At 47.1% G+C, this 23,537-nt stretch overlaps 2 protein-coding genes across 4 annotated transcripts in view; both read right to left on the bottom strand.

Moving 5' to 3' along the window:
• LOC309340929 (uncharacterized protein) overlaps positions 1-23,537 on the bottom strand; it is a 171,294-nt gene that overhangs the window by 64,303 nt on the left and 83,454 nt on the right. The window contains exon 1 of one of the 3 annotated variants that reach the window (XM_081860184.1): positions 13,889-14,160. The exons of the other annotated variants lie outside the window; for them this stretch is intronic. Within the exon in view, the coding sequence (XP_081716310.1) occupies positions 13,889-13,922 (34 nt within the window). The 5' untranslated portion in view covers positions 13,923-14,160. Of the gene's footprint in view, positions 1-13,888; positions 14,161-23,537 lie in introns of those variants that run through there. 3 annotated transcript variants of the gene reach the window in all.
• On the bottom strand, positions 12,063-13,785 carry LOC309340613 (uncharacterized protein; the record flags this gene model as incomplete). Its single annotated transcript, XM_081859498.1, has 2 exons — positions 13,546-13,785; positions 12,063-13,465 (listed from the first exon to the last, which is right to left on the bottom strand). The coding sequence occupies exons 1-2, from the start codon at positions 13,559-13,561 to the stop codon at positions 12,063-12,065; spliced, it is 1,419 nt and encodes a 472-aa protein (XP_081715624.1). The 5' UTR covers positions 13,562-13,785.

Below are 23,537 nucleotides of genomic sequence, written 5' to 3'. Positions count from 1 at the left end.
CACAGCTTAATCAACACAACTCAGCAGCACCTGCTATGTTTCACAGCTGTAAAGCTGGGTCTCGTTATTTTGCTCTGGCCCTTGCTCTGGCCCCTTAAAGACATACACATCGGGTGGAACAATGATGAACCTTTACATTTAAAGAAACCATTCAACACGAATACCTGGTTATGCCCTTCGGGTTGTGCAACGCGCCCGCTGTGTTCCAACGGTACATCAACCACGTGTTCCAGGACTTGCTAGACAAGTACGTGGTGGTGTACTTGGATGACATTCTGGTTTTCTCCCGTGACCCGGCTCGCCACGAGGGTCATGTCCGGACCGTGCTGCAGCGTTTGCAGGAGCACCGCCTGTATGCGAAGCTCAGCAAGTGCAAGTTCCATCAGCGGTCAGTACACTTCCTTGGTCACCGACTCTCTCTAGATGGGGTGCAGATGGATCCTGGGAAGGTGGCAGCGGTTTGGGAATGGGCGGCACCTTGGAACCGCAAGGACCTACAGCAATTCCTGGGGTTCACCAACTATTACCGGACCTTCATTGCGGATTATGCTCATCGCACCACCCCGTTGACCCGGCTACTGCGCCCCAAGACGCCATTTTCCTGGGACAAGGAGGCAGAGGAGGCGTTTCAGGGGTTGAAAGCCTGTTTCCAGAGAGCGCCGATCTTGCAACATCCTGATCCCTCTCGACCCTTTGTGGTAGAGACCGACACCTCCAGCACGGCTCTCGGTGCCGTCTTGTCTCAGCAGCATGGACCTGATGCGCCACTCTTACCCTGCACCTTCTATTCCCGCCAGCTCCTTCTGGCGGAGCGTAACTATACCGTGTGGGAGTGGGAACTACTGGCCATCAAGGTGGCCTTTGAGGTCTGGCGCCACCATCTTGAGGGGGCACAACACCCGGTGGAGGTGAGAACCGACCACCGGAACCTGGAGTACCTCCAGACCACCCGCAAGCTGAACCAAAGGCAGATCCGGTGGGCGTTGTTCTTTTCCCGGTTCCAGTTCCGGATCCGCTACATCCCTTGCTCCCAAAACCAGAAGGTGGATGCCCTGTCCCGGAAACCTGAAGATGCCGCAGACACGGTACAGCAAGCAGTACCAACCACGATCCTACCACCGGCTGCGTTCCTGGCCACTCAGGAGGCTGAGCCACTGCAGGCTCGGGTGAGGGAACAGCAGTGGGTCGACGCCTGGGCCCAGGAATGACTCCGGGAACTGGCCAAAGGGTCATGCCCTCAGTATCCGGGGCTGGTCTTGCACCAGGGCCTTCTGCTGCATCACGGTCGCCTGTACATCCCGCCAGGGCCACTGCGGGCTGAGGTTCTCTGGGTGACCCATGATGCCCCAGCAGGGGGACACTTTGGGTGCTATCGGACCACCCATTTGGTAAGCTGCGAGTTTTGGTGGCCCTGCCTGAAGGCTGACATGGCTCGCTACGTCGCTGGTTGTTACGTCTACCGGTGGGCCAAGGGCCCTACTGGGCGACCCCCCGGCCTACTTCAGCCGTTGCCAGTCCCACCACGTCCTTGGCACACGGTTTCGCTGGACTTTGTAGTGGACTTACCCCCGTCTCGTGGCTGTACCTGCCTCCTAGTTTTCTCCGACCATTTCACTAAGATGGTGCACTGTGCCCCCTGCCCATCCGTTCCCACAGCTAAGGAAACCGCTCAGCTATACCTGCAGCATGTCTTCGGCCTGCACGGCCTACCTGAGCGTGTGGTGTCCGACCGGGGCGTGCAGTTCACATCCCGTTTCTGGTGAGCATTGCACCAGACCCTCAGGACAGATGTCTGTCTATCATCAGCCTACCACCCACAGACCGATGGCCAGACGGAACGGGCGAACGCGGTGCTGGAGCAGTACCTCCGGTGTTTCTGCAGCTACCAGCAGGATGACTGGGTCGACCACCTAGCACTGGCAGAGTTCGCCTACAACAACGCGGTGAACGCATCCACCCAGCAGACCCCGTTCCAGGCCAGTTACAGTTATCATCCATGACTGTTCCCAGATGTGATGCCAACATCCATGGTCCCTGCAGTGACATAGTGGCTTCAGGAGCTCCAGTCTCAGCAACAACTATTGATGGAGCAACTGCGCCAGGCCAAGGAGGCGTACAAGGCCCAGGCCGACCGCCACCGCCAGGTGGGGCCAGAACTCCACGTCGGTGACCTGGTATGGCTCTCCACTCGCCACCTCCACTCCTCTCGACTTTCGTGGAAGCTGGACGCCCGTTTCACCAGCCCGTTTCCCATCGTGGACCAGGTCTTGCCTGTGGCATTCCGTCTCCGGTTACCTGCAACCCTGAAGGTTCACCCAGTATTCCACAGATCCCTTCTGAGTCTGGTGGCCCCGCCCGACGAGTTCCACCCAAACCGTCCCCGACCGCAGCCAGTTTTGGTTCAGGGGGAGCCTGAGTACGAGGTGGAGCGCATTCTGAACTCCCGATACCGCAGGGGAAAGCTGCAGTATCTCATAGACTGGAAGGGGTATGGATCTGAGGACCGTTCCTGGAAACCAGCAGCAAACGTCCATGTGCCTGCCTGCCTCCGTGATTTCCATGCGCCGTACCCCAGCAAGCCGGGTCCAGACCCTCAGTTGAGGGGGGTCTGGGAGGGGGGATGGTGTGATGGCCTGGGAATCCGATTCAGAGGCCGAACCGGAGGAACTCCAGCCTGCACAGGAGTCCCGCCCCCAGGGCCGGCTGAGCTGGGGCAGGGCCTTGACTCTGAGGCACCTGCACCTGTGACGGATCCTCAGGAGCAGGCACCAGGTGAATCTACTCTGGCTCCAGAGGGGATTGAGGACACATTGCCTACAGGTGCGCCTCTCCCAGCCCTGTCAGGGGAAGGCGAGTCTCCCCCTGGGTCCAGTAACCCTCCAGCCTCTCCTGAGCTGCAGAGGCTCAGGGCAGAGAGGTGGACGGAACTGGTTTCTTCCAGGAGGAGTGCTCGCCTTAAGGCCAGAAGAGGCGGGTCACCTGAGGGCCGGGACCGCCACCACCAGGTGGCCTCAGAGAAGATAAAGGCCAGTCAGCCCGGTCCCAGGTTGCAGGAGCAACGTCGTTCAAGAGCTGTTTCAGTCAGCACCCAGTCCTGTTCCTTCAGAGTTCCTGTCCTTGCCTGGCTCCTCGCTTTGGACCCCACCTCGCCCATGGAGGACAGTCTGCAGACCCTCGACCCAGGTCCTGGACCTCACCCCACGGACTGGCCTTTATCTCCTCTGGGGCCTAGGGCGGTCCCGGCCCAAAGGTGACTTGCCTCTCCTGGCCTTAAGGCGAGCACTCCTCCTGATAGAACTTAGTTCCCTCTGCCTCTCTGCCCTCAGCCTCTGCAGCTCAGGAGAGGCTGGAGGGTTACTGGACCCAGAGGCAGCCTCACCTTCCCCTGACAGGGCTGGGAGAGGAGCACCTGCAGGCAATGGGTCCTCAATCACCCCCAGAGCCAGAGTGGATTCATCTGGTGTCTGCTCCTGAGGATCCAGCACAGGTGCGGGCCCTTCAGATTCAAGGCCCTGCCCCGGCTCAGCCGGCCCTGGAGGCGGGGACTCCTGTGCAGGCTGGGATTCCTCCGGTTCAGCCTCTGAATCAGATTCCCAGGCCATCACAGGAGCAACTGCGCCAGGCCAAGGATGCATACAAGGTCCAGGCTGACCGCCACCACCAGGTGGGGCCAGAACTCCACGTCGGCAAACCATGGGGCTATATAAATTCTAATTGGACTCCGTTAGAATTGGGCAAGTGTATCCAGGCTGCAATTAGCTTTTTGGTCCCTTAGGAACAACTGAACAACTTCCCTAGAGTACAAGACCAGAGCCTATAATAATAAAAATCTCATAGAAAGGCCAAGGCAAAGACATCTCTCTCAATAAATGCCCAAACCTGTGCCACTACAAGGTGACATGGTCAATATGAAAACCCTACAGGGATTCACCAGGGATTGTTGCTGCTGTGATATGATGGAGGTGTGAGTCCAGAGGAGAGCTAGCTTTGACACCTGGGAAAACACAAAAAAGGCAGAAACAAAACAAACTGCGTTTTTCACTCATTATTTGACCTTCCCGCTAAGTGTAAAGCATAGACCACTATTGAGAATGTTTCTCCCAAAGTGCTAGAATGCCACAAGTAATTTAGGAACAAAATGCAACATGTGTTTTTTTTTATGTGATATCCTATGTCCAGCTATGTGCACTGCTACATCTGCAAACAGCTTTAAGAGGCCTCACATGCAGTCTCTCAAGATTTAAACGAAGGCATCCATTTACAACATACCAGGTTATTATTTGTGGGGCAGCAATTTTTTAGAAAAAAATTATATCCCCAAAGGGGGGAATTGTTATAAGAATTTTTAGGTTAGAGAGAGAGAGATCTAAATGTACCAAGCAAACACATATATAAATATATAAACCACATGTCCAAAACCCACAGGAAAAGTCCTAAAGCCGTTTTGACTCTTTCAGTCACCTCAAATATTTCTCTACAAGGTCGAAGGAAATGCAGAAACCTCCCCATTGTCTCTGTCCTCACAAATCCTGCCTTAAGGGCACATTTAAGGTGTGACTAGGGTGAGCCTGTGACCTGGCTCAGGAATGAAGCATTATCATTACAAAAGAATAGCCAGCCTTCCCAGGTAATCTAGTCAAGTGACCATTAACAGGTAACCTGGCAGACAAGGTAAAAACAACACTCAGATTTCTGTTGTAGACCGCCTTTTCTGTGATGTAGGTATGATGTTTCTGTTGGAAAACTTGCCCCCTCGGGTGAGGCTGGCCTCTCTCCCTGCTCCTGGGGCCTGTTTACCGGTGATCCTCTCTGGCTGACATCCCGGACAGTCCAGGGAGATCTTGATAGGCGACTGTGAGGAGAATCAGAACTGACAGGTTAAACATTTCTGAGTGACGTCTCACATTTTGAGGCATGGCTATGTTCACAGAGGGGAGTGTTTCTCTGTGTGTCTTTTTCCTTACGCTTTTGCGGAGAAGCGGTGAGAATACCAGCCAATTCGCCGGGCTGAATTTGCGATGTTACTCTACTGATTAAAGGCTATTGGAGATAAGAGAAAAGCCTGCTTTGCAGTCTGAGTTATTCCCACACAAGCAACAGTTTTTCCCCGCTGTGTAAACTCTGCTAGGAGGGCCAAAGAGGCTGGAGGAGGTTTTTACCGGCACGGACAGCAGTGGCGCAGCTAAGAAGAGTGCTGGACGCCATCTTGGCCCCCATAGGTTATGTAGGTCAGCCAAGCTTTGAAGCTGTTGCTGTGATGTGTCTGTGTGTGGGGGAAGCCAGCTGAGAAGCTGGAGCCAGTTGGAGCTGTGCCTAACGTTTGAGGCAGAGAGGAGCTCGCTGGGGAGGAGCTGGTCTGCAGAACCGGGTGCCGGAGCAGTTGCTGATACGTGAGTACGCTGAGCCCTGGGGGAGAAGATGGCAGACGGCCAGGATTCATACTCCGTCCCTTTTCAAAAATTAGATGGAAAGAATTGGGAGGAGTGGAGTAGGAAGCTGAAGGCATGGCTGGTAGCCAAGGGTCTGTGGGAGGCGGTCCAAGGGCCTCCACAGCAAGCTGCGGCTGATGCTTCGGCAGCAGATATTGCAGCTGCCCATGCTTCGCAGAGAAGAAATCACAAAGCCCTAGGAGCTATCGTGCTCAGTTTGGAGGGCTCACAGCTACCTTTGGTAGAGGGGCTGGCGACTGCTCATGAGGCCTACCAGGCACTAGAGAGAGTGCATCACAGGACCACAGCTGGGGCAAAGATCCACACTACCAGAAGCTTGTTTGAGATGAGGCTGCGTCCTGGGGATAGCATCAGACAGCATGCGACTGAGATGCTTTCTGTTTTCAATCAGCTGAGGCTGTTGCAAGTCAACTTTTCTGAGGAACTGAAAGTTTATATTTTGCTCAGCTCTTTGGACAAAAGTTATGACAATTTGTGTCTAACTTTGGAATCGATGAATCCCGCAGATCTTACGCTGGCGTATGTGACAGGACGCTTGAGTGACGAACAGGAACGCCGTCTAAGAGAGGGCCGAGCTGGCACAGGGAGCCCATCCGGTTGCAGAGGGGGGGCCAGGCCAGCGGAAGGCACAGTTCAGGCTTTTTCCACTCGTCGCTGCTTTATCTGCAATTCTGCTGACCATCTGAGTCGTTCCTGCCCCCGGAGAGCCAGAGAGGCTGGGCAGGATGTCTCCAAGGTCGCTTCCCATGGCAGTCAGCCAGGTTTCCATGGCAGCCAGTCCAGGAAAGGAGGCCAGCGTGGGAAAGCGCAGGGAGGACGTGACACAGGATGTGTGGAGGACAATCCTTATCACCTAGCTGCTGCTATGGCAATGATAAAGGACAACTCCAGTGAGGAGAGAGTGCTGCGCTGGGTCATAGACTCTGGAGCGAGTCATCATCTCATGCCACCTAGTGGAGAGATGTGGAACTGCAGGGCTGTTTCAACTGGGAAAACAGTTATTTTTGCTGATGGGTCACAAAGACATTTGACCACTGTTGGAAATGTGTCTCTTTCTTTCTTGCAGGCAGAGCTGGAGGTCTACGTTGTGCCTGAGATGAAACATTGTCTTTTATCTGTATCTTGTCTTTTACAGGAGGGGTACAAGGTTTGCTTTGAAAATAATGTCTGTTCTATTTCCAGGGGTGGGAGGCAACTCGTCAGTGTTGCATGTCAGAACAATCTCTTTATTCTGGAGACACCTCTGGAGGGTGAGAGGGACGCTGAGGGAGCACAGGCGAAGTGTGCAAACGTTCCCACTCATGATTCATGTGCTCATTTGTGGCACAAAAGAATGTCACATGGCTCTTGGGAAGATATCCAGAAGTTGCCCCAGTACACAGTAGGGTGCAAGATAAAAGCATGTGACCGATCCCTAGATTGTAGGGCATGCAGAAGGGCAAAGGTAAAAGCGTGCAGTTATCCCAGGTTGGAGAGGGTAACCACAAAGCCTTTTGAGCTTGTGCACTCAGACCTTTTTGGGCCCATGCCAGAGAGTCTGGGCGGGGCCAGATTTGCTCTGACACTGACAGATGATTTTACCCAAACCGGCTGGGTCTTCTCGCTGAGATGGAAAAGCGAGGCAGCGCAACTGATCAAAGATTGGGTTGCGGCAGTGGAACTACAGTTTTCCACCAAGGTGCAGGGGTTTCAGAGTGACCGAGGCGCAGAGGTCACTGGGTCTGCTCTGCAGAGTTTCTTCCGCCAGAAGGGAATACGTCACTGGTTGACGGATGCTAATTCTCCTCAGGAGGTTGGTGTGGCGGAACGCAAGAGCAAGGCACTAGCTCAAGCAGCTAACGCTTTACTGTTTGACTCTGGTTTGCCTCAAAGTTTTTGGGGGGAGGCGATAAAGACGGCCAATTTCACGATGAACAGGTCCTACAATTCAGTGGTAGGTTGACACCCCGTATTTCTTACTCCACGGAAAGAAGCCGAAGCTGCATTTCTTCCGTGTGTTTGGTTCCCAAGCCTGGGTGCCTGTACCAAAGGCTCAACGAAAGGAAGGTGACCCGAGGTCCCGGAAAATGATCTTTTGTGGGTATGAGCCTGGGACAAAGGGGTGGAAGTTTGCATATCCAGATGGTGATCAGTCCAGGCTTCTAGTTAGCAGAAATGCTGAGTTCTGTGAACAGAATGGTTGGTCAAGGATCCATGCGAATCCTGACGTTCTCTCAGAATGTCTGTCTGATTCTGAGGAGGAGGGAGAGGCAGAAGCTGAACCTGTTGATAAGGACCAGGTCGCTGACCAAGGTCAAGAACAGGGTTGGGCATCTCCACAGGTTGTTAAAAGAGAGCCCAAGAGTGAGCCTTCGTCTCCCGTTAGCAAAGTTCAGAAGGCCCGAAGACGCAGTAAGTCAGAGGGAGAGTCTTCTGGTGTCGGAGACACACTTGCTGGCCCCAGTGGGTCAGAAGGAGCACCTGAGACAGTGCTCAGATGGTCCGCACACACCACGAAGGGGATACCACCTGAGAGGTTTCAGGTCACCAGCGCGTGGGTTGGTTTCGCACAGTGCGAACCTGAGAGTTTTGAGGAGGTTCAACAGTTGCCTGAGACAGAAGCCAGGAAGGGGCAAGAGGCAATGGGAAAGGAGTTGAACTCAAAGAGATCTGTAGATGTGTCCTCACAGTTTCCCTCAGGATGCGAGACGAGAGGGGGTGTGAGGAGAATCAGAACTGACAGGGTTAAACATTTCTGAGTGACGTCTCACATTCTGAGGCATGGCTATGTTCACAGAGGGGAGTGTTTCTCTGTGTGTCTTTTTCCTTTCGCTTTTGCGGAGAAGCGGTGAGAATGCCAGCCAATTCGCCGGGCTGAATTTGCGATGTTATTCTACTGATTAAAGGCTATTGGAGATAAGAGAAAAGCCTGCTTTGCAGTCTGAGTTATTCCCACACAAGCAACAGTTTTTCCCCGCTGTGTAAACTCTGCTAAGAGGGCCAAAGAGGCTGGAGGAGGTTTTTACCGGCACGGACAGCAGTGGCGCAGCTAAGAAGAGTGCCGGACGCCATCTTGGCCCCCATAGCGACATCCCCCAGAATGGAAGATGCACACCCCCTTTGCATACCAGCAGGAGAAAGAAGATAGTCAGAAAGGCTTTTTACATCTTGTTTATTTCTGACTGTACATCTCCACAAAAAACATGTCCGATCAGTTCAGTCTCCTCCGAGCACATACGCAACAGTAAGGTCTCATATTACACTGAGAACAAAGCCTTGTGAATCCCCTGAACTGCCTGGAAGATTCTTTCCCAGGACTAGCCACATCATATGATGTAAACACTGAGCTGCCTGTTTGCAGCTGCATTGTACTCATATCCTGACAGTTTCTGGGGGTGGTCTTGGACTCCAGGTTGGGCAATTAAAAATGTCTATATAAGGGCTTGCACACATGGCTCGGGGTCCTGCTCCTCTGTCCTGCCTGTGGGTGGAGAACCCTGTTGCAAAAGTTAATAAAGAACAGGCTTACTAGCTGCTTTGCTTCTCAATATTCTCTGGTTGGTCTCTGTTATTTTCTCCTACCGATAGAGAACCTACAAAAGGACTGTATATGGGCCCTTGGGTACCCCATAAGGAAAAAGGAGCAGGTTTTTTCCCTTATATCACCTGCAATCATGTCTGCTGTGTTAGCATTTCACTCCTCCTGTTGCTGGATATGTGGCTAGTATGTCACATGCCCCTATTTACTTTCCTAGGCTTGGGAAGTGTAAGAACGGAAGTCGGTCTTATCTCTTTCACTCTGCTGTGCTTTTGCACTGTTCTTTGTCTCCCTGTCAGTTGCTGAAGAAGAGAGGATGCCATCATGATCCATTTCGTGTCATCTGCAAATGTGACGAGCATCCCCTCATTTCCTTCAACCATGTCATTTATCAAGATGTTGAACAACAACAGGCCGAGGTCAGAACCCTGCAGCACCCCTCTGGTCACTTTTCCCCAGGATGAGGAGGAACCATGAAGGAGTCCTCTTTGGGTTCGGTCAGTCAAATCCACCTAACAGTTACCTCATTCAGTCTCATTTTGAAGGCGAAGAGGTAGATTTAAGAGACCAAATTCCCAAGGGCATAAAACCTCTTCAGTCAGTTTAAAATCCTCTTTCCCAGTTTGATGTCCTAAGACATATATCTCATTCAGCCCACATTTTACCAGCTTCCTCACATAAATATCACAGAGGACTCTGTCCAAAGCCTTACTGAAATCGAGATGCACAATTTCCACAACAGTCCACTGATCAGCAAAGTTTGTAACTCCATCCAAAAAAAGAAAAGGAGAGATTTCTCTGGCTTGTCTTGTTTTTGAGAAAGCCATGCTTTCATCCTGTATGTTTATATTGTAAAAAGTTCAGATGAAGGGCAAATAAATTTTTAAAAGCATAAATGAGGATATTGACAAGCTGGAACTTGTGCAAAGGAGGGAAATTTATGTCTTTAACTTGGAAACCACATGACCCAGTGGTGCTGACTTGGATAAAATATTGGTGGAGCGCCAGGTAAGTCCTGCCTTGCACAATCCATCATATGATGCACGTGTGGGAATGTTCAGGGATGCAGGAAAGGATATATTGTCTGAGTATATCCTTATCCAACTTGTGTTAACAACTTCCACAATATCAGCAGAGTAACATTCCCTTTTATTTTAAATTTGCAGCGTCTGCCTTTGCTCAGGCTCGCTAAAGCCTCTATAATAACTGTTCTGGTATTTTCCCCTTATTCCCTCATAAAATAGAAGAGACGACACAGTCTTTTACAAAAATATAAAAAGAGTTTACTCACATTCTGTTCACACTCAGATCCCAGAAGGCAGACTTAGCTTAATGAAGTAACATACACTTGGAGTCTATCTCTTAAGAAGACAGTCCCTTTTTCCTCTCTTGGCTGGAAGCCAAGAGGGCATCTCTGGCTTAATAGATGTTGTGTCTTCGATGCATGTAGTCACAGAGAGAGAGATGGCTGCCCTGCCCTGTGCTTTTGTCATTACCTGCACAGGTGAGGCCACACCCACCTCTAGTCACATGCAGAGGAAGTCTGTCCCAGCCCAGAAGGAAAGAGGAAGTTGACCTGCTGGCTGGACAAACATCCCTCCCCATGTGTAAACATGTTCACTCTAGGAAGGTTGTACTTGACTGCTCTTCTGTTTTACAGCATGCATGCCATTAGAATGGCATTGCCTATAATGGCAGCAACGTTTTAAAAAAGTAATATTTTGAGCCCGTAGTTCAATTTCCCAGCAGCTTCCCTTGCCCCAGAGACACTTCTAGCATTCCATCTCCTCTACCTGTGGCATTGTTCAGCAGTGAGAAAAGTGACCTCTTCACACTGATGTCCATTTGGTATGGCCCTTTCCAGGTTTTTTCCTGCCTCTTGTGTTTGTCTTTCATTTGTTCTCCTGTGTGTGTTGCCAGTAGAAGCCACAATTCTGTGGGTACTCTAGGTGGTGCAGAAAGCACCTAGAAGCTCCCTAGAGGTAGAAGTGCCGATCAAACTTCAGTTTTGCGCTCTATAAATTCCAATTAGGAGTACTGGGGGTGGGTCAGATTCTGGGGTAGTGCTTTTGTCCAGCAGAGGGTGTCACAGGGCCAGCCTACTTTCCCTTTAAAGCAAACTTGGGTCTCCAGCTGTTTTTGGACTACAACTCCCATCATCTCTAGTTAGCAGGACCAGTGGGAAGGGATGATGGGAACTGTAGTCCTTAATGAAATAAGAAGGAAAGACTGTAAACTTTTTCAATATGCGGTTACAGCAGCAAGAACTTTACTGGCCCAGAAATGGAAACAAGAAGAAATTCCGACGATAGACGAATGGAGACTGAAGTTGACAGACTATTCAGAATTGGATAGATTAACTGGAAAAATTAGATATCTTAGAGACCAAAAGTTCATCGAGGATTGGGGGAAATTTGTTGAATATCTGAAAAGAATATGTGATGTGCAAACAACGCTGGCGGGGTTTCAAGAAGCACTGTAAAAGTTGAGATATATTGTTAAAAGGCAATAGAGGTGGGAGGGAAGATCAATGGCAATATAATCAGAGAAATGCGTAACTGAGAGGTAAATATGGATGATTATCAGAGAAGCCGAAGGAAGTCAAAAAGGAATCAAATGTATGGAAATTTGTGCAATTTGTATAACCGTTTTGGAAAATTAATAAAATTATATATATAAGATGGGAACTATAGTCCGGGAGCTGCTGGGGACCCAGGTGTGGGAAAGCCTGATTCAAAGCAACTTTTCCATTTTGCCCACAAAGATGGGACCTGTCCATGTTTGTATCTTCTTGTATTTTGTTTTCCTCATGACCTTTCTGCGTTTGTTTGTTTTTTTAAGAGGGCAAATTGAAAAAGAAATTGTATGCCAAGTTGCAGAAGAATAAAAGGTTGTGTATGAAAAAACACACCAAAAACTGGGGGGTGGCATCCTTAAATATTTTATTGGGGGTGGGGCAAAGACCCCTAGGCCTTTAAGAGATGGCTCCTATTCCCTACACCCACAGGTCTCAGGATGGTTACAACATAAAAAAATATTTAAAAAACCCACCACATATTAAAAGGGCATTAGATGTCAATCAGCCAAAAGCCTGGTTAAAAAGGTGCGGATTTGCCTGGCTTCCTAAAGCTGTATAATGGTTTTTCTGACCATTGTATGGATTCTTTGATGGGAAGTTTCTCCTCTGTATGAATTCTTTGATGAGCAGTGAGAGAGGAGCTATCAGTGAAGCTCTTTCCACATTCCACACACTGATAGGGTTTCTCCCCTGTATGAATTCTGTGATGGGAAGTGAGATGGGAGCTCTGACTGAAGCTCTTTCCACATTCCACACACTGATAGGGTTTCTCCCCTGTATGAATTCTTTGATGATAAGTGAGAGAGGAGCTACGAGTGAAGCTCTTTCCACATTCTACGCACTGATAGGGTTTCTCCCCTGTATGAATTCTTTGATGAGCAGTGAGAGAGGAGCTCTGACTGAAGCTCTTTCCACATTCCACACACTGATAGGGTTTCTCCCCTGTATGAATTCTTTGATGGGAAGTGAGATTGTGGTTGTGAGTGAAGCTCTTTCCACATTCCACGCACTGATAGCGTTTCTCCCCTGTATGAATTCTTTGATGAGCAGTGAGAGAGGAGCTGTCAGTGAAGCTCTTTCCACATTCCACACACAGATAGGGTTTCTCCCTTGTGTGAATTCTTTGATGCTTAGTGAGATCGGAGCTCTGACGGAAGCTCTTTCCACATTCCACACACTGATAGGGTTTCTCCCTTGTATGAATTCTCTGATGCTTAGTGAGACTGGAGCTCTGACTGAAGCTCTTTCCACATTCCACACACTGATAGGGTTTCTCCCCTGTATGAATTCTTTGATGATAAGTGAGAGAGGAGCTACGAGTGAAGCTCTTTCCACATTCCACACACTGATAGGGTTTCTCCCCTGTATGAAATCTCTGATGCTTAGTGAGATTGGAACTCTTCCTGAAGTTCTTTCCACATTCCACGCACTGATATGGTTTCTCCCCTGTATGAATTCTTTGATGGGAAGTGAGATGGGCACTCTGACTGAAGCTCTTTCCACAGTCCACACACTGATAGGGTTTCTCCCGTGTATGAATTCTGTGATGGGAAGTGAGATGGGCACTGTTCCTGAAGCTCTTTCCACATTCCACACACTGATAGGGTTTCTCCCCTGTATGAATTCTGTGATGGGAAGTGAGAGAAGAGTTATCAGTGAAGCTCTTTCCACATTCCACACACTGATAGGGTTTCTCCCCTGTATGAATTCTTTGATGGGAAGTGAGAGAGGAGCTTGTACTGAAGCTCTTTCCACATTCCATGCACTGATAGAGTTTCTTTCCAATGAGATTTTCTTGATGGGAAGTGGAATTGGAGCTCTGACTGCAGCTTTCTCCACACTCCAAATTTTTATGTGGCTTCTCCTCCCTGGGGATTTTATCGTGGTCACCTTTGCTCTCAATTTCCAATTCATCAGAATCTGCAATGGAGACAAAAAGGGATTAGAGCCTCAGGAACAAATGGAAAAGAACTGAAGGGAGTTGGGTGTGTGTTCATTACCTGTGTTGTTTGTCATTTTACCAACATATTTATTATTAGATTCTGAAGACTTGTTGAATGTTGTTTTGTCTGATATATAGCAGTGGTCAAAATTGTGGAAGGTTGAAGCTGACACTGAAGATGGCCTGGAAAGTTCACACCAGCCCACTCGTGGTAGAAAAAGGAATATTTTGAAGAAGATTGTTCAAAGAAAAAACTGTTAAGTTACTGTTTATTGTGGGGGTGGTAGGTTCCCAGGTGTTATAGGGGCCACTATTGAGCTCTGTGAAAATATGTGAGGTTGGTCTATAGACATATTTTTTGAATTTCCTGGCAGATAGGACGATCCCACAGGGAGCCTTACCAAGAGAGGCCACGATCCCACGATTCTCCTCCATGACGTCCTTATGCAGAGCTCTCTGGTCAGGATCCAGCAACGCCCACTCCTCGTCCGTGAAACGAACAGCGACATCTTCAAAGCACACTGGACTCTAAAAGAAAAAGGGAAATGTCCTCCTCTGAGACAGCAGAAATATGATCTGCTACACAATGCTCTGTTGTTTCCTTCCTGTTAATAATAGCAATAATAATAATAATAATAATAATAATAATAATAATAATAATAATTATTATTTATATCCCGCCTATCTGGCTGGCTTTCCCCAGCCACTCTGGGCGGCTTCCAAAAAACACTAAAATACAATAATCTCTTAAACATTAAATGTGTCCCTAAACAGGGCTGCCTTTAGATGTCTTCTACAAGTTTGGTAGTTATTTTTCTCTTTGACATCTGGTGGGAGGGCGTTCCACAGGGCGGGTGCCACTACCGAGAAGGCCCTCTGCCTGCTTCCCTGTAACTTGGCTTCTCACAGTGAGGGAACCGCCAGAAGGCCCTCAGCACTGGATCTCACTGTCTGGGAAGAACGATGGAGGTGGAGACGCTCCTTCAGGTATACTGGACCGAGGCTTTCAAGGTCAGCAGAAAAACTTTGAATTGTGCTCAGAAACATTCTGGGAGCCAGTGTATGTCTTTCGAGACCGCTGTTATATGGTCTCGGCGGCCACTCCCAGTCACCAGTCTAGCTGCCGCATTCTGGATTAGTTGTAGTTTCCGGGTCACCTTCAAAGGTAGCCCCACATAGAGCACATTGCAGTAGTCCAAGCGGGAGATAACTAGAGCATGCACCACTCTGGAGAGACAGTCTGCGGGCAGGTAGGGTCTCAGCCTGCATACCAGATGGAGCTGATAAACAGCTGCCCTGGACACACAATTGACCTGTGCCCCCATGGACAGCTGCGAGTCCAGAATGACTTCCAGGCTGTGCACCTGGTCCTTCAGGGGCACAGTTACCCCATTCAGGACCAGGGAGTCCCCCACACCACGCCTCCTGTCCCCCCAAAATAGTACTTCTGTCTTGTCAGGATTCAACCTCAATCTGTTAGCCGCCATCCATCCTCCAACCGCCTCTAGACACTCACACAGAAATTTCACTGCCTTCACTGGTTCCGATTTGAAAGAGAGGTAGAGCTGGGTATCATCTGCATACTGATGAACACCCAGCCCAAACCCCCTGATGATCTCTCCCAGCAGCTGCATGTAGATGTTGAAAAGCATGGGGGAGAGGACGGAACCCTGAGGCACCCCACAAGTGAGAGCCCAGGGGTCTGAACACTCATCCCCCACCACCACTTTTTGGACACGGCCCAGGAGGAGGGAGCGGAACCACTCTATGACAGTGCCCCCAGCTCCCAGCCCCTCAAGACGCTCCAGAAGGATGTTATGGTCGATGGTATCAAATGCTGCTGAGAGATCCAGCAGAACTAGGAAACAGCTCTCACATTTGTCCCTAGCCCACCGCAGATCATCGAACCAGTGCGACCAAGGCAGTTTCAGTCCCATGATGAGGCCTGAATCCCGACTGGAAGGGATGCAAATGGTCCGCTTCTTCCAGGCGTGCCTGGAGTTGTTCAGCAACCACTTGCTCAATCACCTTGCCCAAGAATGGAAGATTTGAGACTGGGCGATAGTTAGCCATATTGGCACCATCTAAAGATGGTTCTTTAATAAGCGGTTTGATAACTGCCTCTTTCAGCGGGTCTGGGAAGGCTCCCTCACAGAGAGAAGCATTCACGACCCCACGAAGCCCATCTCCCAGCCCTTCCAGGCTAGCTTTTATAAGCCAGGATGGGCATGAATCAAGGAGACAGGTGGTTGGTTTCACTTGTCCAAGCAGCCTGTCCACATCCCCGAAGGTAACAGATTGCAACTGATCCCACAAAACCTGACTAGACAGGACACTAGCACTCTCCCGCCCTGGCCCTGCTCCCACGGTGGAGTCTACCTCTTCCTGAATCTGAGCGACTTTATCTGCAAAAAACTTTGCAAAATCATTGCAGGAGATCATGTGGCCCATACTGGGCCCCGATGTAGCAGGTGGTTCCACTAAATTGCGAACCCCCTGAAAAAGTCTCCTGCTGCTGTTTTCTGCAGATGCAATAGAGGCGGCGAAGAAAGTCTTCTTTGCCATTGCTACCGCCACTTGGTAGGCTCGACATTGAGCTCTAACCCGTGTCCGGTCAGCTTCAGAATGAGTTATCCGTCACCGGCGCTCTAGCCGTCTCATTGTTTCATTTCCCTCAGATCCGTGGAAAACCACAGGGCTGTCTGGGCTCCATGCAATCGGAGAGGGCGCTTCGGAGCCAAACAGTCAATAGCCCTGGTTAACTCCACATTCCAGCGGGCCACCAGGGAATCAGCTGAAAGGCCATCAACATGGGATAAAGCATCCCTCTCTGGAAACCATTTGGAGCCATTAAGTGGTGGGGCGGACCATCTGAATCGGTCCCACCTCCATGCAGAGGGGAAGGGTCGCGGTTTTATGAATCATTGACCTGGCATTGCACAGCAGCACCTTCAGGTCATGTGGGTATCCCTTGCTGATTCTAGTATCCGTCCAGTCAGTACCAGGCCTGGAGGCAGGGATAGTCCTCCAACAACGACTAAACCTCCTCCTACCCGTGATCACTGAGAGCGGTTGTCCCAGTGCATCCCCCCCATGGAACATGCCCCAGCTATTTTGTGGGCTGGCAGCCCTGACCCCCCTTAAGAACAAAATAAAACCCTTAAAAAACAGAAAGAACCCACAATAAAACAATACAAACAAAAAACTGTAAAAATTGCAAACACATTAAAATCAAACAAATTCCCGAACCCAACCAAACATCCACCCCACCCCCCACAAAAAAGTACAGTGCTACCCCGCTAGACAAATGCCCCGCTAAACGAAAAACGCGCAAGACGAAAGGGCTTTCTGATATCTTTTCTGCTTCGCAAGAAGATTTTTTCTATGGGGTTTTCTCACGAAACGAAATTTTTTTCGTGGTCTCCCTTTTTTTTGCCTTTTCTGAAAGGCGCTTAAGCCGCTTATCTGCAAATTGCCGCTTATCCGCTAAGCCGCTTATCTGTCAATTACCGCTTATCAGCTGATCCGCTGATAGCGGAGCTCCGCAAGACGAAAATCCCTGCAAGACGAAGGCACCCGCAGAACGGATTAATTTCGTCTTGAGGGGTACCACTGTAATCAAAAGGGAAAAAAAGAATTTTTAAAAAAACATTTTAAAAAGAACATTGCACCGCTCCAAGTCCACCTGGCCAGCAGCAGCAGCAGCAGCAGCAGCAACCGTCCTTATGAGGCTTCAGGCCCCGCCCTGGGCCAGGTGGTGAGTGGCAGGAGCAAGGCACTCACGCAGGGGAGTTGTTTCAACAGGATTGCTTTGCTGCACATTTTATTTATGGATGCTTATTTTATTCTAAGTTTAAATTATGGGTATTCGTTTTTGTGCAAATAGGTTGTACTCCACCTTGTGTTATTCAAGTCATTCTGCATAGGCATGCATTCCAGTTTCCCCAATGGAAGGATCCACTTTCTCCTCTCCTCCTGAGCTGTTCCCTCCTAAGAACTAGAGCCAAATTCGAGGGGTTCATGGGGGCATGGAGAAGGGGAGGAATTGGAGGCAGGCGCCATTTTGCAGCCGATGGGGCTGGTTAGGTGAATCCAGGCCGCTATTTGTTCTCTTTTGTACTCTGCTTAGATACCTATTTTTGCATTCAGTTATCAATCTAGAAATAAAATAAGCCTCATTTGCACCTTTAGCGCCCCCCCTTTCCGTGGGGAACCCCCCCTTTTTTCGGGGTTTCTGGAGCGGATAAGGGAGAGCGGCGCGGTGCTGCGAGGCGATCGCTTTTTTCACGGAGTGAAGCCACACAGCTGTGGTCGGATAGCGCTAACTTCTTTCCTGTGGACAATTTGACTCTAAACAACTACCCATGAGTAGAACAATTCGGAAGACTATCAAGGGAACTTTTTAAAGAACTTTAATTTGAAACTACTTCAAAAGAAAGACTTTAATTTGGCGCTACAGCGGGAAGGCTTAAACAGGAAGTTCGCCTTCTGCTTTTGTAAATAGTACAAAGCAAAGAGGCTGCAAGTGAAGTCTTGGAAAGCCGAATGGATAAGATCTAAATTCCAGACTTTTGAAAGATTAAATCCCCCCCCCCCTTGTAGCAGGGAGAAAGAGGGGGGTGCTCTTTCTGACACTTTTAAACCTGCAGGGAAGGGACTTTAAGACTAGAGAAATCCACCACTTTAAACCTGGACTTGGTCTGCCAATGGAACATTGAGATTGCTACTTTGAAGGAGCTCTTTTGGGTGAGAAAGTAGAGTCTTTGTTTCCAATCGTTCTTAAACTTTTAAAAGAAGGGTTTGAAACTGAAAGTAACAAAATTTGGCTACAATTGGAAGTATTTGGAAAACTTTAAGAACTTTAAAGAACTTTAAAGTAACAAGAATTTTAAGGATACATTGTAACTACCTCCTCCAAGAGGAAGTTTTTGAAACTGCTGTAAGGGCTGGAGAAGGGAAATTTCCACTGGTAAAATAGAACTGTGAGACTGTGAGACTGTGAGAGTGACCTTGATATTCCTCAATTGTTATGGCAGATGGTAAAGACTCTCGGGAGGGGACTTTGAGATCTGGGAGACAGTGGCAGCAGTCTCGAAGGCAGTCAACGGCAGGCCTTTCGGCCTCATCTAACTCATCTCCAGCTGCTCCAGCACAATCTAAGGTGATGATTACAGAGGAGACTTTTGTTAAAACATTTGAAAAAATAAATGCATCATTGGAGCAATTAAATAAGAGAGTGGAGGTTGCAGTTACCTCTATGAATTGAAATACAGAATCTATCCAGGAATTAATAAAGGGAAATAAAAAGGTAAAACAAACCGCAGAGGAAGCCAAGGAGAAGGCCGAAACTGCAGACTGTAAGGCGTCTGCTACAGAATCTAAAGTATTAAAGTTGGAATCAGAGGAAATTCCAGATTTATGGAAACAGCTTGATGAACATAAATTGAAATTGTCTATGATTGAGCTTAGGGACAAACAGACCAACTTGAGGATCAGAGCAGTCCCAGAGTTGGAAATGGGCAGCTTGACAGACTTTATTGCCAAAGAATTTGTCGACTTTTGGAACCTGGATGAGGAGGAATTTAAAATCGTGACAGCTTTCAGACTTGGAAGAGGAGGAAAGAAAGATAAAAATAGAATAAGGGACTGTCTGATAACACTACGATCCAAGGAGGAAAGAGATAAATTTCTGGGCTGCCACTACGATAAATCTTTGGAAATCGCACAATCAAGAGTGGAGATCTTTAAGGATATCCCGAAGCATCTCTTGGAGCTCAGATGGGACTATAATGACTTAGTGGGTCACTTGAGAAAGAACAAAATCAACTTCAGGTGGGAATTCCCCCAAGGCCTATCCTTTACCTACAGAGGAAAGAAGATAAAGATAAAATCAGTGGAAGACAAAATTAAATTTTTGGACAAGTACGAAGAAGACCTACAGAAGGAGACGGGACAACAGCCGGGAGCACTGGTATTGGATGTATCGAACTTATCCTTTGGATTAGACAATAGAGTGAAATCAACAGACGAAGAACAACTCCAGGGTGCAGTTGGAGGAAAAGCAGAGTAATTACATCATGGCATTACAAATATTAAGCTGGAACATTAACGGCTGTAACTTGCCCGAGAAGAGACGAAAAATTTTCCACTTATTGCAAAAGGAACAATTGGACTTGATCTGCCTACAAGAGACACACGTGACTAGGCTACACAGGAAAATTCTCAGTAATAAAAAATTGGAACAAGAATTTATTTCATCGGACAAAGTTAAAAAAAGAGGAGTAGTAATTTATGCAAAGGAAAGCCTATCACCGAAACTCAAATTTAAAGATGAGCATGGAAGAATTGTGGCAATTGAAATTCAATCACAGGGAGAAAGATTTTTAATTGTAGGCATCTATGCACCAAATGAGGGGAAATCGGAATTCTTTAAGAAGCTACATGAGACTCTGTTGGACTATTTGGACTATAATTTGATCCTGATGGGGGATATGGACGGAGTGGTTTCTACCAATATGGACAAAGCACAGAAACAGGTAGTTACCAAGAATGGTAGACTACCAAAAACCTTTTTTGATATGACGGACACTTTAGACTTAACTGACACTTGGAGACTAAAGAACCCTCTGGAAAGAGAGGGAACTTTCTTTTCTGAGGCTAAAATTACATGGACAAGAATTGACCAAATCTGGGCAACTAGAGGGTTGGTTCTGAAGATTAGAAAAGTGGAAATTTGCCCTAAAACTTGCTCTGATCACAATGCTGTTAAGATGGAACTGAAACTAACACCAATTGGATCCTTCAGATGGAGGATGAATGACACTTTATTTAGAAATGAAGAAGTGATCAAGAAGGCCCAAAAAACTCTGAGAGACTATTTTGAAATAAATTTGAATACAACGGTCGAGAAAAGAGTAATTTGGGACACAAGTAAAGCAGTCATGAGAGGATTCTTGATACAACAGAATGCAATTAGAAAGAGACTACAAAATGAGAAAAAAGACAAAATCTTGGAGAAAATAAAAGGAGAAAAGAAATTGAGAGCGAAACCAAAATCACAGGAGATTCTGAAAGAGATAAAGTTATACCAAGTACAATATATGAAATTGATGAATCAGGAAATAGAATGGAAAATTAAACAAATGAGACAAAAGACTTTTGAATTGGCAAATAAATGTGGGAAACTGTTGTCCTGGCAAATGAAAAAAAAGACAAAAACTTAATATCATTACAAATTTGGAAGTGGAAAGAATATACAGAATCCAGGGGAGATAAGAAAGTGCTTCCAGAGGTATTTTAAACAGCTATATACACAGGAGCCGCAGAAAGAAACAGACATTGATCGCTTTCTGAAATTAAACGGTTTACAAAAAACTCACAAGAAAATAAACTAATGTTGAACTATAAAATAATGGATCAGGAAGTAGAATTGGCTATTCAGAATATGCAATTAGGTAAATCACCAGGACCAGATGGTTTGACTGCAAGATATTACAGATCATTGAAGGAATGGATAATACAACCACGAAAGGACGTTTGCAATGAAATACTGAAAGGGAAAAGAGCACCTGAGTCGTGGAAGGAAGCTTACATCACACTTATACCAAAAACAGAATCTGAAAAGACACAGCTTAAGGACTACCGCCCCATATCTCTACTTAACGTGGATTACAAAATTTTTGTAGATGAGCAAACATATAAAATTGACCAAAACACAGAATGTTTAAATAAATTAACTGGACAAGTAGCACAGAATATACAAGCAATTGGAGAATTGAAGGAGGCTGCAGGGGAAAATCGGAAATTGGCTGAAGATACCAGCCAAAAACTTGAAAATTTAGAACAAGAGGTAAGACCACTCTGCAAACAAGTAGGTGAACACCAGATCTATCTTTCTATGATAGAATTGCGGAACCGGGAGAGTAATTTAAGGATAAGGGCGATACCAGAAGTGGAAGAAGGCAACCTAGCTGAGTTTTTGACTAAAGAATTCTCCAAATTTTGGAACTTAGAGGAAAAGGATTTTAAAATTGTTTCAGCTTTCAGGCTTGGAAGACTTATAAAGAAAGAGAAGCCCAGAGACTGTTTGATAATATTGAGGTCAAAGGAGGAAAGGGACAAGATTCTGGGCCTACACTACGGAAAGTCACTGGACATTTCGGACAAAAGAATTGAGATTTACAAGGACATTCCTAAACAACTGTTGGATCTTAGATCTAACTATCTGGAGCTGACAAGATTGCTAAGGAACAACTCAATCATCTTTAGGTGGGAATTCCCCCAAGGATTATCTTTCACCTTTAGAGGGAAGAAGATTAAAATCAGAACATTGGAAGATAGAGATAAATTTCTCCAATGTTCTGGAGAGGACCTTCACAAAGGAACTGAGCTACCTCCAGGGCCTGAAACACCAGAGGTACCTGCACCCTTGGATCTTGAAGACCCAGTGAATAAGGTACCACCCCCCGAAAAATAACCAGATTTATTCAGGATGTCTCTGCAACTCTTGAGCTGGAATATTAATGGTTGTAACATCCCGGAAAAAAGGAGGAAAATTTTTCATATATTAAAAAAAGAACAATTGGACATTATTTGCTTACAAGAAACACATGTGACTAGGCTCCATAGAAAGGTGTTAATAAACAAAAGACTTGGCCAAGAATTTATATCTTCGGACAGAGTAAAGAAGCGAGGGGTGGTGATATATGCAAAAGAGAGCCTGTCACCTAAATTTTTATTCAAAGATGAGCATGGAAGAATTCTAGCAATTGAGATACAACATCAAGGAGAAAAGATTCTGATACTAGGAATTTATGCACCAAATGACGGGAAATCGGAATTTTACAAGAAGTTGCATGAGATTATGCTGGACTATCTGGACTACAACAACATCATTATGATGGGAGATATGAATGGGGTCGTATCGACTAACATGGATAAGTCACAAAACCAAAATGTTACAAAAGACGGCAGACTACCAAAGACTTTTTTTTGAAATGACAGACAATATGGACTGGATTGACATTTGGAGAACCAAGAACCCCCTGGGAAGAGAGGGAACATTCTTCTCTGAAGCCCAGCTGACTTGGACAAGAATCGACCAAATATGGATAACTAGAGGTCTGGCACCCAAGGTTAGAAAAGTGGAAATCTGCCCAAAGACCTGCTCCGACCATAATGCACTGAAGATGGACATGACACTACTGCCAACCGGTTCCTTTAGATGGAAGATGAATGACAACTTGTTTAGAGATCAGGAGATTATTAAGAAGGCCCAAAAAGCTTTGAAGGATTACTTTGAGATAAACATGAGCACTACGGTGGAAAAAAGAACTATCTGGGACGCAAGCAAAGCTGTGATGAGGGGGTTCTTGATACAACAGAACGCTGTAAAGAAAAGGATACAAAATGAAAGGAAAGACAAGACCCTGCAGAAAATCAAAGAACTGGAGAAGAAGTTAAGATCAAATCCGAAGTCACAGCCGATTCTGAGAGAAATTAAACTCTACCAAGCACAATATTCTAAACTGATAAACCAGGAAATAGAGTGGAAAATTAAATTAATGAAACAAAAAACTTTTGAATCGGCGAATAAATGTGGGAAACTGCTTGCGTGGCAGCTGAAGAAGAGACAAAAATTAAATACAGTTACAAATCTAGAAATCGAAGGAAGAAATATTCAGAACCCCATGGAAATCAGAAAGTGCTTCCAGAGATATTTCAAAAAATTATATACTCAAGGGCCGCAAGACGAGGTTGAGATTAAACAATTTTTGGAAAGAAATGGACTAACAAAATTGTCACAAAAAAACAGATCAATCCTGAACAACAAAATAACACGAGAAGAGATTGAACAAGCCATTCAGAACATGCAATTGGGCAAATCTCCAGGGCCAGACGGCCTGACCTCCAAGTATTATAAGACATTAAAAGACTACCTGATCCAACCAATGATGGAGGTCTGCAACGAAATTATGGAGGGGAAGAGGGTGCCGGAATCGTGGAAGGAAGCTTTTATCACATTGATACCAAAACTGGAAACTGAAAAGA

The sequence above is a fragment of the Podarcis erhardii genome, assembly GCF_964252035.2.
Source record: "Podarcis erhardii genome assembly, chromosome: 4".
Taxonomy (NCBI): Eukaryota; Metazoa; Chordata; class Lepidosauria; order Squamata; family Lacertidae; genus Podarcis; species Podarcis erhardii.
This window is presented reverse-complemented; position numbering and strand designations above follow the sequence as displayed.